Source organism: Taudactylus pleione, unplaced genomic scaffold, assembly GCF_031769625.1.
Source record: "Taudactylus pleione unplaced genomic scaffold, aTauple2 ptg003505l, whole genome shotgun sequence".
NCBI lineage: Eukaryota > Metazoa > Chordata > Amphibia > Anura > Myobatrachidae > Taudactylus > Taudactylus pleione.
In genome coordinates, this window is record NW_028287850.1 from 40,438 (window position 1) to 62,331 (window position 21,894).

At 41.4% G+C, this 21,894-nt stretch overlaps 1 protein-coding gene across 2 annotated transcripts in view; it reads right to left on the reverse strand.

Annotated features, from left to right (window-relative positions):
• CUNH1orf141 (chromosome unknown C1orf141 homolog) overlaps positions 1-21,894 on the reverse strand; it is a 75,565-nt gene that overhangs the window by 16,312 nt on the left and 37,359 nt on the right. For both annotated transcript variants that reach the window (XM_088466553.1, XM_088466551.1), the window contains 2 exons: positions 7,397-7,467; positions 2,940-3,081 (listed from right to left, as the gene is read on the reverse strand). In XM_088466553.1, coding sequence (XP_088322679.1) covers positions 2,940-3,081; positions 7,397-7,467 — 213 coding nt within the window. The remainder of the gene's footprint in view (positions 1-2,939; positions 3,082-7,396; positions 7,468-21,894) is intronic.

Consider the following 21,894-nt stretch of genomic DNA (forward strand, 5'->3'; position numbering starts at 1 on the left):
ACATGCTATTAGTATTAGTCACTAGTCAGTATTAGTCATTAGATAACATAAGTTTTAGTCACTAGTCAGTATTAGTCATTAGATGATAGTATTAGTCACTAGTCTGTATTAGTTATTTAGACAGTATTAGTATTAGTCACTAGTCAGTATTAGTCATTAGATGGTAATAGTATTAGTCAGTATTAGTCATTAGATAGTATTAGTCACTAGTCAGTATTAGTCATTAGATGATAGTATTAGTCACTAGTCAGTATTAGCCATCAGATGCTATTAGTATTAGTCACTAGTCAGTATTAGTCATTAGATAACATACGTATTAGTCACTAGTCAGGATTAGTCATTAGATGATAGTATTAGTCACTAGTCGGTATTAGTTATTTAGACAGTATTAGTATTAGTCACTAGTCAGTATTAGTCATTAGATGGTAATAGTATTTGTCCGTATTAGTCATTAGATGATATTATGAAGGAAAAGATGCATAAAACTTTAGCGCTCTCTACAAAGCAGCCTGGGTCTAATCACCCAGGGTAACCCAAATATCCCAGAAATATAGTGTAGACAAAAAAGAAGATGACCAAAACCTAGGCGCTAAGTAACTTTCTATGAGAAGGTGAAAAAGAAACAAAAAGGTAATACTTCCCTTCAATGGTGAGATGTTCAGTGCCTCAAAATATTTTCATCATAAAAAGAGACAAAACATACACAACACAGCATCACACAGCCTTGATAAAGAGCCCATCATGAAACGCGTTGGGTAACCCTGCATGCCACCTGATTGGAACCATTTGGAGGATCTTTGACTGAGTTCACCTGAAGGAAACCGGCCCAGTTAGACACACAGGGTAAGTTCCGAAATTACCCTCTGTGCAAATCTATGCTGAAAATCATCTGCAATCTGGTACGGGTGCCTATCAGGCCATTACTTTTTGTTATAATTGAACTCTCCAGCATTTGCTCTATATTTATGCATCTATGCACTTTATTACTATCTACTTGGTTTGCATTACCATTGAACTCTGAACTGCATATTAGACTCTAATTCATAGATCTTCTGCACTTTATCTTGTGAACATATTCATATTACTATGCACTTTATCTTGTGAACATATTCATATTACTATGCACTTTATCTTGTGAACATATTTATATTACTATGCACTTTATCTTGTGAACATATTCATATTACTATGCACTTTATCTTGTGAACATATTCATATTACTATGCACTTTATCTTGTGAACATATTCATATTACTATGCACTTTATCTTGTGAACATATTCATATTACTATGCACTTTATCTTGTGAACATATTCATATTACTATGCACTTTATCTTGTGAACATATTCATATTACTATGCACTTTATCTTGTGAACATTGCTAAGCTTGTAATAATATTGAATTGTCGACTCCATACCAGAGCCCAATTTCATGTGCCTCATGCACCTTATGTGCTGAACATTATATATATATATTTTCCAATTGTGCAATAGAATGTTTGTGCTTTTATCTGACCTATTTTAAATTCTGCATGAATAAAACATATTTTAGATAAACATTTTTTTTTAGTAAACTATCATCTTTGCCGAACACGATCTCTCAAACAGAATTATACTATATTGTGTATGTTTTGTCTCTTTTTATGATAAAAATATTTTGAGACCCTGAACATCTCACCACTGAAGGGAAGTATTAGCTTTTTGTTTCTTTTTCACCTTCTCATAGAAAGTTACTTAGCGCCTAGGTTTTGGTCACCAACTTCTTTTTTTTCTACATTAGATGATATTAATATTAGTCACTAGTCAGTATTAGTCTTTAGATGATATTAGTATTAGTCACTAGTCAGTATAAGTCTTTTAGACAGTATTAGTCACTAGTCGGTATTAGTCATAAGATTGTATTAGTATTAGTCACTAGTCAGTATTAGTCATTTAGACAGTATTAGTCACTAGTCAGTATTAGTCATTAGATGATATTAGTATTAGTCACTAGTCTGTATTAGTCATTTAGACAGTATTAATATTAGTCACTAGTCAGTATTAGTCGTTAGATGATATTATTATTAGTCACTAGTCAGTATAAGTCTTTTGGACAGTATTAGTCACTAGTCGGTATTAGTCATTAGATTATATTAGTATTAGTCACTAGTCAGTATTAGTCATTAGATGATATTCGTATTAGTCACTAGTCAGTATTAGTCAATTAGACAGTATTAATATTAGTCACTAGTCGGTATTAGCCATTAGATGGTAATAGTATTAGTCATTTGATATTAGTATTAGTCATTTGATATTAGTATTAGTCACTAGTCATTATTAGTCATTAGCTGATATTAGTATTAGTCATTTGATGAGATTAGTATTAGTCACTAGTCAGTATTAGTCATTAGCTGATATTAGGTTTAGTCATTTGATGAGATTAGTATTAGTCACTAGTCATTATTAGTCATTAGCTGATATTAGTATTAGTCATTTGATGAGATTAGTATTAGTCACTAGTCAGTATTAGTCATTAGATTATATTAGTATTAGTCACTAGTCAGTATTAGTCTTTTAGACAGTATTAGTCACTAGTCCGTATTAGTCATTATATTATTTTAGTATTAGTCATTTGATATTAGTATTAGTCACTAGTCATTATTAGTCATTAGCTGATATTAGTATTAGTCATTTGATGAGATTAGTATTAGTCACTAGTCAGTATTAGTCATTAGATGATATTAGTATTAGTCACTAGTCAGTATTAGCCTTTTAGACAGTATTAGTCACTAGTCAGTATTCGTCATTAGATGATATTAGTATTAGTCATTTGATGATATTAGTATTAGTTAGTATTCGTCACAATATACTATTAGCATTAGTCCCTAATCAGCATTAGTTGGTGGTCAGTATTAGTATTATCCATTAGTCAGCATTAATGAATGAATTTTAAACTGACCAATGCTCAGGGAATCGTGCTGCGGTTCTCTAGGAGATAGGAATGAGCTCCGTCTATGGCTGTATGGAATGCTCAGGATGCTACAGATGGGACCGCTACTTTGCTCCTGACATAGGGTATCAATGTTTGGAATACATTCCACCTACAGAAATAAGACATCAAGGTCAATGAAAGCTATTGAGCAAGGTTAAGAGGGATTTCACATATAGATAATTGACATACCTTTGGTTTCCACTGTAAATATTTACTAATCAGATTGCTTTGTCTAGCTATCTCCTGCCCGCTGCACCCAGCTGGCCAGCCCAGCTCACACCCAGGTTTACGCTGACTCTCCACGCTGAGGAGACACCTCTGCAAACCTAGAAGTGAATGCCTGAAAAGTGCAAGCATCATATCACTCCAGCGTGGAACACCCCTAAAAACGCCCCACTCTCTGCTCCTTTTGTCTTATTTCAATAATCTTGCCAAGTGTTGACCATCAACAGCTCCGCCATTGATAGTCAATGGGATTAAGCCACCAGGCAGAAGCCATCAATGGTGAGTCATCGATGGTTTGGGTTTGCACGTGTGCTCCGAAGCCCATGCATGCACAAAATGCAGCTGTGATTCACCATCGGGCTCGGCCATTGATATTATACCATCAGAGGCGGGCCATCAATGGCAAAACCACTCACCATCGGCATCAGACCATTGATGGTTGCTAAACCATCAATGGTTGATGGCCAACCCTAATCTTGCTTAGCTAAATGAAATCTAATTTTTGCACTGCGCCACAAAATTGGGCACTATGGTGCACCTATTCCGTACTTAGCAAGGATCCATCCTCCCTCTACCCAAGTTCTCTAATTTCTCGTGCCACCATCTTGCGCCATAAACGTATGCGCCTTTAAGGAGAACTCACACAAGGTGGACATCGGGTTAATTATACAATACACCTCAGTCGTTTCCCACTACATAAATTACCCAAAAGTCTTCAATTGTTGAATTATACACAGGGCCTCATTCAGAGATGGGCGCTAATGCGATCGCAGCTACGATTTCATACGCAACGCAGCAGCGAAAATATGCTAATGGTTCCAAAGATCACCTCAGCATAAGGACGTCAGCGGCTGCCTTCTTGCCTACGTGCGACAACGCTTACCTGCGTAAATATCGGTAACATCGCCGCCGCATCGGCAGCCATCTTGGCCTTGGGAGCTCTTCAGACTCGTATGCACTCTCAGTGGCTAATTTATGCACGTCCAGGTAACGGCGTTTAAACGGACAGACACGCCTGCGTTTCTCAGACCACTCCCCGTCAACACCCCCAAACGCTGACAACTTGTCACTCACTCTGCAATGGATTCCTATGTGCGTCCGCGAACACAGCGCGATCGATGCGCACACGCAGTGTGGCTTATATGCTTACGCAATAGCAAACAATTGCTCGATCTGCGTGAGAATCTACACTGCTTAGATGATAGAAAACTTTGATGAAACACACAGAAGGAAACTAAAAACCCATCAAATCATTTTGTTAGTAGAGGTCGCTGGAGGACACGTTTAAACCCATTCATTCAAGTTTTCCGAAAGTGGATAACTCTTTATCAACTAATCGCAACACCTGGGGCCTGATTCACTACGGATCGCTATTGCGATCGCAGTTGCGATTACGCACACAGACCCACTGCGAAAATATGCTAATGTCTGCGATCGCTATGCCGTCCTAGCACAACATAAGGATTCTCATTTCCCCTTAATCACATCCATAATCATCCTGTGCAAGTCTGCAAAACCATCGGTACCATCGAGTAACATCGGAGCCTCACGCACAATTACACCAGGTCAGACCTTACTCAGAAATTGCTAACCTTCCTGTATACAGTGAGAGCTCAAGCTACGTATGGCATCGCAACGGCTAATTTATGCACGCCCCTGTAACGGCGTTCAAACGCAATGGCATGCCTGTGTTTCGCCGCCCCTGTCACCACCTACAAACGCTCACTTTCTGCAAATCATTCTTTGATGGGTTTGCGTGATGTCTGCAATCGCATTGCAATGGAAGTGGTACCCTCGCGCTCGCACACTGCGATGCATACGCATGCACGGTACACAACAATCGGCCGTCTGCATGCGGAATCGCACTTGCGATCCTTGCTGAATCAGGCCCTTGGTTCTATAGAATTGTGCTGCGCTGCTAAAAAAATAACAATGAGGTTTTATTACAGTAAACAGAGGTTGCAACAAAAAAAAACCCGACAGGTAATCAGAAATGAGAAATGCTGGACAGGAACCTATTGCTTTGTTATTCAGTGTATTTTCCATCATATCAGAAATACAATCTTTAAAATCCTGGAAAATGATAACAATAATTTATTTTAAAAAGTATATATATTTATATATGTCATCAGTAACAGACATCACATTGCTGCTAGCAGGACATTTTACTTAAAGGAATGTAAGGCCCCCATATTGGGCCAATTCCCCTATCCCCAGATGCCGGGTCGGGGCATCTGTGGAATCCAACATGTTGAATTTCACTGACTTGCCAATTCTGACCAAAATATGATCATGATCAGCAAATCGGGGATTTTTAACATGAATAAATTCATCGATTCTCAGACGGATTGACTTACATTCATGAGGACTGACTAACATTCATTAGGCCTGACTAATAGTCATAAGGACTGACTTACATTTATGAGGACTGACTAATATTCATGAGGACTGACTAATATTCATTAGGCCTGACTAAGTCATAAGGACTGACTTACATTCATGAGGACTGACTAATATTCATTAGGCCTGACTAAGTCATAAGAACTGACTTACATTCATGAGGACTGACTAATATTCATTAGGCCTGACTAATATTCATAAGAACTGACTTACATTCATGAAGCCTGACTAATATTCATTAGGCCTGACTAATATTCATAAGAACTGACTTACATTCATGAGGACTGACTAATATTCATTAGGCCTGACTAATAGTCATAATAAGGACTGACTTACATTCATGAGGCCTGACTAATATTCATAACAACTGACTTACATTCATGAGGACTGACTAATATTCATTAGGCCTGACTAATAGTCATAAGGACTGACTTACATTCATGAGGACTGACTAATAGTCATAAGGACTGACTTACATTCATGAGGACTGACTAATATTTATTAAGCCTGACTTACATTCATGAGGACTGACTAACAGTCATAAGGACTGACTTACATTCATTAGGCCTGACTAATATTCATGAAAACTGACTTACATTCATGAGGACTGACTAATATTCATAAGGATTGACTTACATTCATGAGGACTGACTAATATTCATGAGGCCTGACTTACATTCATGAGGACTGACTAATATTCATTAGGCCTGACTAATATTCATAAGGACTGACTAATATTCATGAGGACTGACTTACATTCATAAGGATTGACTAATATTCATAAGGACTGACTTACATTCATGAGGACTGACTAATATTCATTAGGTCTGACTAATAGTCATAAGGATTGACTTACATTCATGAGGACTGACTAATATTCATTAGGCCTAACTAATATTCATAAGGACTGACTAATATTCATTAGGCCTGACTAATATTCATGAGGACTGACTAATATTCATGAGGACTGACTTACATTCATGAGGATTGACTATATTGATTAGCCCTGACTAATATTCATAAGGACTGACTAATATTCATTAGGCCTGACTAATATTCATAAGGACTGATTTACATTAATGAGGACTGACTAATATTGATTAGGCCTGACTAATATTCATAAGGACTGACTAAAATTTACTAGGCCTGACTAATATTCATAAGGACTGACTAATATTCATTAGGCCTGTCTAATATTCATGAGGACTGACTAATATTCATAAGGACTGACTTACATTCATGAGGACTGACTAATATTAATTAGGCCTGACTAATATTCATTAGGTCTGACTAATATTCATAAGGGCTGACTAATATTCACGAGGACTGACTAATATTCATTAGGCCTGACTAATATTCATGAGGACTGACTAATATTCATTAGGCCCGACTAATATTTATGAGCACTGACTAATATTCATGAGCACTGACTTACATTCATGAGGTACTGGCTATTTTTCTAGGCTTACTTGATCACCCCTACTATGCGGGTCTGATTCACAGTTGCACGCAATTCAGCTGCTGCATTGAGTGATTGGAAATAAATGTGAATATTAATGTGTATTTAGGGCTGGCTGCATCTATGAGGCCGCTTGGGTCAGTAATCATCATCACTATCGGCTCTATACCTTTTGCAAGAGATCCATCTGAAAAAGCCAGATCTATGCTCGGCCTCACCACTGGTTCCAGCACCTGGTGTACAGCGCTGTAAGGTCAGCCGCAAACAATGGGCAAGTACAGTCCTTGTGTTGCAGGTCTTAAATAAAGAAAGACAGAGGAACGCTGGCCGGAATCCTCACCTCACTACTCCAAGGCCTCCGCTGCCGCGCAGAAACACTTCTCAGCTTCGTACGTTTCATAGATTCTCTCCCTGTGGCAGGGACAGAGGAAGTCATTGTGTCAGACACACAATACACACTGACCAGAGTTATATACCAGTCTCATCATCAAAAGTTCTATGTATGTGTATATATGTGCGAGTATATGTTATATGTGTGTGTGCCAGGTCGCTCGACCTGATTTATTTCAACTGAGTCCTATCACACTGCGCAGTAACCCGGGTTCCTGCACGTTCAAATGAGAAAGGGGTATAAAAGGAGACTATGGGCCATATTCAATTCCAGGCGAAAAGTCCTGTACTTTTGGCGAGCAGCACTTTTCGACCACTTCGCTAGTTTTCAATGCGGAAAAGTATGGCGCGCGTACCCGCTTTTCCCCGTATTCAATTAGGAATCGGCCAAAACAGGAGCCGGCGAAACTGTAACATGCGAAAAGTGCTGTCAGAATTGGGGAAATCAGCCTAACACCCCCCAAAAGATGCACTGACATTGGGGATCACTATAGATACCCCAGAATAGCCCTGCTGAAGGTATTTGGGGTACTTAAATGTTCTCAATAGCTGCTATTTAGCGTCTTTGCATAAGTGGTGAAGAAGAGCATTTAGCAGTGTTTTTTGGTGACAATAACCAGTCCCAGCAAATTTGGGGTACCTGAAAATGGGTGCAAGTATATTTAAAGTTTCTAAAGTGAACTTTTAAAAAACTTAAAAAATCCACCTGCCGCAAGCACCTGCAAACTAAAAAACACCTGGAGCATACTTGGGGACCCCCCTGGAGTCTATTTTGCTAGTTTTTCCATTTGTCCCCCAACTTTGGACTTTTTCGCCCCACAATAAAAGTACTTTTTTGGGGCGATCGAAAGTATTTTTTAAACTTTTTTTGACGCACTTTACCTTTGGGGGACTGTCTCAAGGGTGCAGGGTTTTTTTCTGAAGTTTGCACCCCAAAACCCCAATTCTGCACTTTTTTTTTCAACTCCTATTCATAGGCGAATCTTTTTCGCCAATTCCAAAGCATTGGCTTCCCGCACCGGCGAAAAGTTTTTGGAATTAAATACGGGGATAAGTTTCCGCTGGCGAGATTAAGTCATCCGCGATACTTTTCCGTGGATTCTGACTTATCGCAGCTAATTGAATACGGCCCTTAGGCTTCTGGGGAAAGTGAGGAAGACTCTGGATATAATGATATGCATCGCTAAAGGCCGCCCAGTGGTGCTGTAGCACGATGTAAAGTTTTAATAGTAAGTTACTTGGGGGAGATGTATGATGCGCCCGGCCTTGAGAGTTATATGTATGGAACCGCTTCGCTGCCGGATCGCTGTGAAGTGGGTCCTGCTGTCGGCCATATGTTTTCATGTTGCTGGTTTCAAAGTTGGAGAGTGCTAAATCACCTGTCTGGTGATCTGCGCCCTCCCATGGTCGGCTTTCCTTTCCAGCGTTTGTGTTATTACCGAGCATGCGCCTCCTGTCTTTATCCCAGCGGCCCCCTGTGCTTGTGGTCTACTCTGCAGCCATACACAATAGACAGCTGTTCACTACTGTCGAAGCCGGATGATTGGCTAAGACAGAATCTGTTAAAATCAACATCTGCAAGACGCCATTTTAGCTACAACTAAAAAAAATCCTTACATTAAATATTCAGTGATGACAAGACAGGTTTTGTAGAGTTGTCTGTAATAAATAATTAAGAATACACAAAGACACTAATATACTCAGACAGAGTGAATTTGGAAACAATTGTTAGGCATTTAAGCTATCATTAGCCATTGTAGGCATGGTATCTGATGGGGTTAGGCTAAATAAACCATTGTATTTAAGTCTGAGCTTAAACAAATTAGCCTTACCTGTGTGATCTCATCAAGCCTCGTTTCATCACATGTGTAAACACATTGCCTGTCATTGTAGTAGTCCAGACAAGTAATACCAAAATATGTCAAGTAAAGCATAGAGAAATATATATATATATATATATATATATATAAATTCATGATAAATACATGCATGCACATAGACAAGCGCATGTGTATTCACAATGCGTGCAAATATACACACAATTACATTAAAAGGTTCCGCAGTATTTTAGGTTAATATTCAGGGTTTTATTTATATCAGCAATGTTGTGAAGTGCATGTTATATGATATCTATGGTTTAGTACATAAGCAGACCATGTTTGGTGCCATTCTGATTCGCTGTTTATTTGCAGATCTCCGGTTCTATCGGTGGGGGGATTGCTACATGCATCTGCGATTTATGAAATATAGAGAGATAGCCATTGAAATGCTGTAATGAAATAGCTAGATTAGATTTGTTTACAGGACACAAAGAGCCGTTGGGAGGCTGAACTACTCAAGTACAAACAGACCAATGAACTATCGTAACAGAAGATTCAAGAAGAAGAACCAATGAAATTATGCCAGCTCATGTCCATTGTATTGCTTATCTCTATTCGGGTATATAGTCAGGCTCTCTGAAACCAGCTAGGCTTTCATCTTCTTTTCTTGACGGAGGTTTCATCTTTGATGCCGGGATCTGGATCCAGAGCGCCTGCGTAGGTATCGTCTGTACCTATATTGAATGTAACCTTTGCACGTATTGTCTAGATCAGGGGTAGCCAACCTCGGTCCTCGTGAGCTACCAACAGTTCACGTTTTCCAGACCACCTAGCAGGTGCACAGGTGTATTCATTACTAACTAACACATTTGAAAGATCCACAGGTGGAGCTAATTATATCACTTGTGATTCTATGAGGAGACCTACAAAACATGCACCGTTGGTAGCTCTTGAGGACCAGGGTTGGCTACCACTGGTCTAGATCATGTGTGTTTAAGTACCTTTTTCTTTTATGCTGAATAATAACTTTTTGTGCGTTGGAACCAAAACCAAAGTCTGAAAGTGTTTATTGCGACTATTCATAACGCTATTTAGCGTCATCTAAGGTTTAGAGGTTATAGGCAGGATTCTATAGAGGTTTAAATAGGATTCCATACTATACAGCAAACTTTATTAACCAAACAAACAAAGATGGCTGCCAGACGGGGAAATGAACAGAAGACTACAGCTACACCACTCAGAAATCATTAATGGTAAGAATCGGACCCCTGACTGTTCTAACATTCACTGTCCACATCTCCCCTATGATACAAACAGAGGTGCCGATACTGACAGGGGTGCAATGTGTAGCTGTCATTTAAAGATGTTAACTCCATTAATACATGAGGACAACCGGTAACTGCGGCACTTCATGTGTGCAGTTACCGTTTTCTCCTAACCTACACCTAACAACACTTCATACATCTCCCCCACGGTCACATTGGAAAAACAGCCATCTTGTGGTCACTTTAAGAACTTCCCACAACGCCTCATCTGGATGGCTGGATCACTGACAAACTTCCATCAGTGCGGCTGCCGCCAACATGGGATGTATGAGGTCTTAATTTTATTCCCGAAATATGTGGTTGATCAGCCACTGTGTATGTTTGTGCATATGTATATATGTGTATGTGGGACTGCGTGTTTGTGTTTATGCTCGTGTGTGTATGTATATATGTGTGTATTCACTACAGGAGGTTACATTAAAATGTAATCATTATACATGTTCCAAATAAGTCACCCAGTTGGATGTATATATGTTTGAGAGTGCTGAACTTTTCTGAATGTATATATACTGTATGTATTTTAATAAAATGGAGTAGTATATTGAGAGTGATACCACCACCATGATTGAACACACTAGATCACATGGCTGCACATTATTTCCCAACCACAGAACACCTCATGCCTGATCTACTTCCTACTTTTATCTGAACCTCACCACAAAGCCACAGCTGTATCACTCCACAAGTGTAGACAATAACATATCTCACAGAGACCCTGCTCAGAGAAAAGCAGCTCATCACTGCCTCACTGGCAGACATACACATCACTACCTCAATGACAGCAGCACATCACTGTCTCACTGAATCACTGCCATACTGACAGACATACACATCACTGCCTCACTGACATACACATCACTGCCTCACTGGCACACATATACATCACTGCCTCTCTGACATACACATCACTGCCTCACTGACATATACACATCACTGCCTCACTGGCACATACATACATCACTGCCTCATTGACATACGCCTCACTGGCACACATACACATCACTGCCTCACTGACATATACACATCACTGCCTCACTGACATATAAACATCACTGCCTCACTGACAGACATATACATCACTGCCTCACTGACATATACACATCACTGCCTCACTGACATATACACATCACTGACTCACTGACAGACATATACATCACAGCCTCACTGACATACACAAGTCTGCCTCACTGACAGACATACACATCACTGTCTCACTGACAGACATATACATCACTGCCTCACTGACAGTAATACACATCACTGTCTCACTGACAGACATACACATCACTGCCTCACTGATATATACACATCACTGCCATACTGTCAGACAAACACCGCACTGACAGACATACACATCACTACCTCACTGACAGCAGCACATAACTGCCTCACTGATATATACACATCACTGCCATACTGACAGACATACACCTCACTGACAGACATACACATCACTACCTCACTGATATATACACATCACTGCCATACTGTCAGACAAACACCGCACTGACAGACATACACATCACTACCTCACTGACAGCAGCACATAACTGCCTCACTGACATATACACATCACTGCCATACTGACAGACATACACATTACTGCCTCACTGACAGACATGCACATCACTGCCTCACTGACATATACACATCCCTGCCATAATGACAGACATACACATCACTGCCTCACTGACAGACATAGACATCACTACCTCACTGACAGCAGCACATGCCTGCCTCACTGATATATACACATCACTGCCTTACTGATATATACACATCAATGCTAAACTGTCAGACATTCAGCTCACTGACAAACATACACACCACTGACAGGAGCAGATAACTGCCTCACTGACTTATACACATCACTGCCTCACTGATATATACACATTACTGCCTCACTGACATATACACATCACTGTCATACTGACGGACATACAAATCACTGCCTCACTGACAGACATACACATCAGTGTCTCACTGACAGACATACACATCAGTGTCTCACTGACAGACATACACATCACTGTCTCACTGACAGACATATACATCACTGCCTCACTGACAGTAATACACATCACTGCCTCACTAACAGACATACACATCACTGACTCACTGACAGACATACACATCAGTGTCTCACTGACAGTAATACACATCACTGCCTCACTGGCAGACATACACATCACTACCTCAATGACAGCAGCACATCACTGTCTCACTGAATCACTGCCATACTGACAGACATACACATCACTGCCTCACTGACATACACATCACTGCCTCACTGGCACACATATACATCACTGCCTCTCTGACATACACATCGCTGCCTCACTGACATATACACATCACTGCCTCACTGGCACATACATACATCACTGCCTCATTGACATACGCCTCACTGGCACACATACACATCACTGCCTCACTGACATATACACATCACTGCCTCACTGACATATAAACATCACTGCCTCACTGACAGACATATACATCACTGCCTCACTGACATATACACATCACTGCCTCACTGACATATACACATCACTGACTCACTGACAGACATATGCATCACAGCCTCACTGACATACACAAGTCTGCCTCACTGACAGACATACACATCACTGTCTCACTGACAGACATATACATCACTGCCTCACTGACAGTAATACACATCACTGTCTCACTGACAGACATACACATCACTGCCTCACTGATATATACACATCACTGCCATACTGTCAGACAAACACCGCACTGACAGACATACACATCACTACCTCACTGACAGCAGCACATAACTGCCTCACTGATATATACACATCACTGCCATACTGACAGACATACACCTCACTGACAGACATACACATCACTACCTCACTGATATATACACATCACTGCCATACTGTCAGACAAACACCGCACTGACAGACATACACATCACTACCTCACTGACAGCAGCACATAACTACCTCACTGACATATACACATCACTGCCATACTGACAGACATACACATTACTGCCTCACTGACAGACATGCACATCACTGCCTCACTGACATATACACATCCCTGCCATAATGACAGACATACACATCACTGCCTCACTGACAGACATAGACATCACTACCTCACTGACAGCAGCACATGCCTGCCTCACTGATATATACACATCACTGCCTTACTGATATATACACATCAATGCTAAACTGTCAGACATTCAGCTCACTGACAAACATACACACCACTGACAGGAGCAGATAACTGCCTCACTGACTTATACACATCACTGCCTCACTGATATATACACATTACTGCCTCACTGACATATACACATCACTGTCATACTGACGGACATACAAATCACTGCCTCACTGACAGACATACACATCAGTGTCTCACTGACAGACATACACATCAGTGTCTCACTGACAGACATACACATCACTGTCTCACTGACAGACATATACATCACTGCCTCACTGACAGTAATACACATCACTGCCTCACTAACAGACATACACATCACTGACTCACTGACAGACATACACATCAGTGTCTAACTGACAGTAATACACATCACTGCCTCACTGACAGACATACACATCACTGCCATACTGGCACATATATACATCACTGCCTCACTGACATACACATCACTGCCTCACTGGCACACATACACATCACTGCCTCACTGACATACACATCACTGCCTCACTGACATATACACATCACTGCCTCACTGACATATACACATCACTGCCTCACTGACATATACACATCACTGCCTCACTGACATATACACATCACTGCCTCACTGACATACGCCTCACTGGCACACATACACATCACTGCCTCACTGACATATACACATCACTGCCTCACTGACATATACACATCACTGCCTCACTGACAGACATATACATCACAGCCTCACTGACATACACAAGTCTGCCTCACTGACAGACATACACATCACTGTCTCACTGACAGACATATACATCACTGCCTCACTGACAGTAATACACATCACTGTCTCACTGACAGACATACACATCACTGCCTCACTGATATATACACATCACTGCCATACTGTCAGACAAACACCGCACTGACAGACATACACATCACTACCTCACTGACAGCAGCACATAACTGCCTCACTGATATATACACATCACTGCCATACCGACAGACATACACCTCACTGACAGACATACACATCACTACCTCACTGATATATACACATCACTGCCATACTGTCAGACAAACACCGCACTGACAGACATACACATCACTACCTCACTGACAGCAGCACATAACTGCCTCACTGACATATACACATCACTGCCATACTGACAGACATACACATTACTGCCTCACTGACAGACATGCACATCACTGCCTCACTGACATATACACATCCCTGCCATAATGACAGACATACACATCACTACCTCACTGACAGCAGCACATAACTGCCTCACTGACATATACACATCACTGCCTCACTGACAGACATAGACATCACTACCTCACTGACAGCAGCACATGCCTGCCTCACTGATATATACACATCACTGCCTCACTGATATATACACATCAATGCTAAACTGTCAGACATTCAGCTCACTGACAAACATACACACCACTGACAGGAGCAGATAACTGCCTCACTGACTTATACACATCACTGCCTCACTGATATATACACATTGCTGCCTCACTGACATATACACATCACTGTCATACTGACGGACATACAAATCACTGCCTCACTGACAGACATACACATCAGTGTCTCACTGACAGACATACACATCAGTGTCTCACTGACAGACATACACATCACTGTCTCACTGACAGACATATACATCACTGCCTCACTGACAGTAATACACATCACTGCCTCACTGACAGACATACACATCAGTGTCTCACTGACAGTAATACACATCACTGCCTCACTGACAGACATACACATCACTGCCATACTGGCACATATATACATCACTGCCTCACTGGCACACATACACATCACTGCCTCACTGACATACACATCACTGCATCACTGACATATACACATCACTGCCTCACTGACATATACACATCACTGCCTCACTGACATATACACATCACTGCCTCACTGACATATACACATCACTGCCTCACTGACATATACACATCACTGCCTCACTGACAGACATATACATCACAGCCTCACTGACATACACAAGTCTGCCTCACTGACAGACATACACATCACTGTCTCACTGACAGACATATACATCACTGCCTCACTGACAGTAATACACATCACTGCCTCACTGACAGACATACACATCACTGCCTCACTGACAGAAATACACATCACTGTCTCACTGACAGACATATACATCACTGCCTCACTGACAGTAATACACATCACTGTCTCACTGACAGACATACACATCACTGCCTCACTGATATATACACATCACTGCCATACTGTCAGACAAACACCGCACTGACAGACATACACATCACTACCTCACTGACAGCAGCACATAACTGCCTCACTGATATATACACATCACTGCCATACTGACAGACATACACCTCACTGACAGACATACACATCACTACCTCACTGATATATACACATCACTGCCATACTGTCAGACAAACACCGCACTGACAGACATACACATCACTACCTCACTGACAGCAGCACATAACTGCCTCACTGACATATACACATCACTGCCATACTGACAGACATACACATTACTGCCTCACTGACAGACATGCACATCACTGCCTCACTGACATATACACATCCCTGCCATAATGACAGACATACACATCACTGCCTCACTGACAGACATAGACATCACTACCTCACTGACAGCAGCACATGCCTGCCTCACTGATATATACACATCACTGCCTCACTGATATATACACATCAATGCTAAACTGTCAGACATTCAGCTCACTGACAAACATACACACCACTGACAGGAGCAGATAACTGCCTCACTGACTTATACACATCACTGCCTCACTGATATATACACATTACTGCCTCACTGACATATACACATCACTGTCATACTGACGGACATACAAATCACTGCCTCACTGACAGACATACACATCAGTGTCTCACTGACAGACATACACATCAGTGTCTCACTGACAGACATACACATCACTGTCTCACTGACAGACATATACATCACTGCCTCACTGACAGTAATACACATCACTGCCTCACTAACAGACATACACATCACTGACTCACTGACAGACATACACATCAGTGTCTCACTGACAGACATACACATCACTGCCATACTGGCACATATATACATCACTGCCTCACTGACATACACATCACTGCCTCACTGGCACACATACACATCACTGCCTCACTGACATACACATCACTGCCTCACTGACATATACACATCACTGCCTCACTGACATATACACATCACTGCCTCACTGACATATACACATCACTGCCTCACTGACATATACACATCACTGCCTCACTGACAGACATATACATCACAGCCTCACTGACATACACAAGTCTGCCTCACTGACAGACATACACATCACTGTCTCACTGACAGACATATACATCACTGCCTCACTGACAGTAATACACATCACTGTCTCACTGACATACACATCACTGCCTCACTGATATATACACATCACTGCCATACTGTCAGACATACATATCACTACCTCACTCACAGCAGCACATAACTGCCTCACTGATATATACACATCACTGCCATACTGACAGACATACACCTCACTGACAGACATACACATCACTACCTCACTGACAGCAGTACATAACTGCCTCACTGACATATACACATCACTGCCATACTGACAGACATACACATTACTGCCTCACTGACAGACATGCACATCACTGCCTCACTGACATATACACATCCCTGCCATAATGACAGACATACACATCACTGCCTCACTGACAGACATAGACATCACTACCTCACTGACAGCAGCACATGCCTGCCTCACTGATATATACACATCACTGCCTCACTGATATATACACATCAATGCTAAACTGTCAGACATTCAGCTCACTGACAAACATACACACCACTGACAGGAGCAGATAACTGCCTCACTGACATATACACATCACTGCCATACTGACATATACACATTACTGCCTCACTGACATATACACATCACTGCCATACTGACGGACATACAAATCACTGCCTCACTGACAGACATACACATCAGTGTCTCACTGACAGACATACACATCAGTGTCTCACTGACAGACATACACATCACTGTCTCACTGACAGACATACACATCACTGTCTCACTGACAGACATATACATCACTGCCTCACTGACAGTAATACACATCACTGCCTCACTGACAGACATACACATCAGTGTCTCACTGACAGACATACACATCAGTGTCTCACTGACAGACATACACATCACTGCCTCACTGACAGACATACACATCACTGCCTCACTGACAGAAATACACATCACTGTCTCACTGACAGACATATACATCACTGCCTCACTGACAGTAATACACATCACTGCCTCACTGACAGACATACACATCACTGCCTCACTGACAGAAATACACATCACTGTCTCACTGACAGACATATACATCACTGCCTCACTGACAGACATACACATCACTGCCTCACTGACATACATACACATCACTGCCTCACTGACATACATACACATCACTGCCTTACTGACAGACATACACATCACTGTCTCACTGACATACACATCACTGCCTCACTGACAGAAATACACATCACTGTCTCACTGACAGACATACACATCACTGCCTTACTGACATACACATCACTGCCTCACTGACATACACATCACTGCCTCACTGACATACACATCACTGTCTCACTGACAGACATACACATCACTGCCTTACTGACATACACATCACTGCCTCACTGACAGACACATCACTGCCTCACTGACAGACACATCACTGCCTCACTGACAGGCATACACATCACTGCCTCACTGACATACACATCACTGCCTCACTGACATATACACATCTCTGCCTCACTGACAGACATATACATCACTACCTTACTGACATACACAAGTCTGCCTCACTGACAAACACATCACTGCCTCACTGACATATACACATCACTGCCTCACTGACATATACACATAAATGCCTCACTGACATATACACATCACTGCCTCACTGAAATATACACATCACTGCCTCACTGACATATACACAGCACTGCCTCACTGACATATACACATCACTGCCTCACTGACAGACACATCACTGCCTCACTGACATATACACATCACTGCCTCACTGACATATACACATCACTGCCTCACTGACATATACACATCACTGCCTCACTGACAGACATACACATCACTACATCACTGACAGACATACACATCACTACCTCACTGACAGACATACACATCACTGCCTCACTGACATATACACATCACTGACTCACTGACATATACACATCACTGCCTCACTGAAATATACACATCACTGCCTCACTGACATATACACATCACTGACTCACTGACATATACGCATCACTGACTCACTGACATATACGCATTACTGACTCACTGACATACACACATCACTGCCTCACTGATATATATGCATCACTCACTGACAGACATACACATCACTACCTCACTGACAGACATACACATCACTGCCTCACTGACATATACACATCACTGCCTCACTGACATATACACATCACTGACATATACGCATCACTGACTCACTGATATATACGCATCACTGACTCACTGACATACACACATCACTGCCTCACTGACATACACACATCACTGCCTCACTGACATATACACATCACTAACTCACTGACAGACATACACATCACTGCCTCACTGACATACACACATCCCTGCTTCACTGAAATACACATCACTGACTCACTGATAGACATACACATCACTGCCTCACTGACATATACACTGCACTGCCTCACTGACATATACACATCAGTGCCTCACTGACATAAACACATCACTGCCTCACTGACATATACACATCACTGACTCACTGACATATACACATCACTGACTCACTGACATATACACATCACTGACTCACTGACATATACACATCACTGACTCACTGACATATACACATCACTGACTCACTGACAGACATACACATCACTGACACACTGACATATACACTGCACTGCCTCACTGACATATACACATCACTGACTCACTGACAGACATACACATCACTGCCTCACTGACATATACACATCACTGACAGACATACACATCACTGCCTCACTGACATATACACATCACTGACTCACTGACAGACATACACATCACTGCCTCACTGACATATACACATCACTGCCTCACTGACATATACACATCACTGACAGACATACACATCACTGCCTCACTGACATATACACATCACTGACTCACTGACAGACATACACATCACTGCCTCACTGACATATACACATCACTGACTCACTGACAGACATACACATCACTGCCTCACTGACATATACACATCACTGACTCACTGACAGACATACACATCACTGCCTCACTGACATATACACATCACTGTCTCACTGACATACATATCACTGCCTCACTGATATACACATATTTTAACCTCTTTTTGAACACTTATTAACTACTCACACACATCTATACTTTACACTGCACTGTCACTCTTTTTCCATTTTCGTGTGATGCCCTGGGGTGTCCTGGGCTGGACGTTATTTTGGGGTGCTCTGCGCCCCGGACGTGAACCCCTTAGTGTTAGGGACTGCTAGTGACAGAGAAGCTGTGACGTGGCCTAGCAGCTTCCCATGTATTTGCAAATACATGCAACTAATATCTCTGAAGTTCTATTACTATATAATGTTCATATATTGTTGCAAGTATAATTCAGTGTGCTGAGGAACAATAGGGGGTTTAACCCCCTCCCTTTTCTACTTGATTGTAGGAAATTGTCTTACATACTGTCATTATTTCATGTGACATAGGAGGTACAGTATATCTATAAAATAACGTGACTGTGATTCCACCTAGTAAACAAAGCAGTCAGAACCGGTACTAACTGCATACGTAGTAACCTTGAGCTTGTCTGAACCTGCATGAGAAGCAGCGACACTCTATGACGTTCAGTTGATTGTGAGTCGCCATTTAATTTAGTTGTGTTTTCTGTAGAGTGCCGAAAAAATGCTAAGTGTAAAAGTTGAACGTGTCAATTTGAAAGTTTTAGTAAAATTCCACAAAACACCAACAGAATGTTTTCAAATGCTTACTACGGCCTATGGGAATGACCGCCTGTCTCGTGCGCGTGTGTTTAGAGTGTCACAAAAGATTCAGCGACAAAAGACAGTCAATGCGCTGGAAAACACCGTCATCACCAAGAATGAAAAAGCTCCTCAAAGCGACTCAAAATTCAAAGCAATGCTCATTGTTTTTTTTCGACATCAAGGGTGTAATTTGCAAGAATGGGTTCCGGAAGGCACAACAGTAACCAGCATTATTATAAGGAAGTTTTGAAAAAGTTGAGAGAGTCAGAAAGAAACAGACGCAACTGTGTCAAAATGGTTTCATTCTTCACCAGGACAATGCGCCTGCGCACTAAGCACTTTCTGTGACGCAGTTTTTGACCGACAATCATATTACTACACTTGAACATCCTCCATACTCGCCCGATATAGCACCTTGCGACTTTTATCTTTTCCCAAAAGTTAAATCAGTGCTTAAAGGGACACATTTTGAATCAGTTGATGCTGTAAAGAAGAAACCGGCAGATATGTTGAAACAACTAAAAGAAATGGATTTGCTCCAATGCCTCCGACCAGTGCAAAACAAGACTACAGCCATGTATTATTGCAAATGGGGAGTATATTGAAGGGGACAAACATTACATTTGTAATACCAATAAATAAAGATGAGTTATTTAATCAGTCTCGTTATTTAATAGACAAACCTCGGATCTGTAGCTTTTAATGTTTTCACTAAACTGCTGGAACTACTCCTATAAACGTTCTGTCCAGCAATGTAGAGGTACGTTGCCCTTAGGTGGCCCATAATGTGTGACCTGCTGACCGATAACTGGCAAACTGGATCCTTTTTTGGGTGGAAGCAGCCACCGGCTAACCCAGCAACATACCCCTAGTTTGCAATCTCTAATTCCTGATGTTCATTTAAATAGT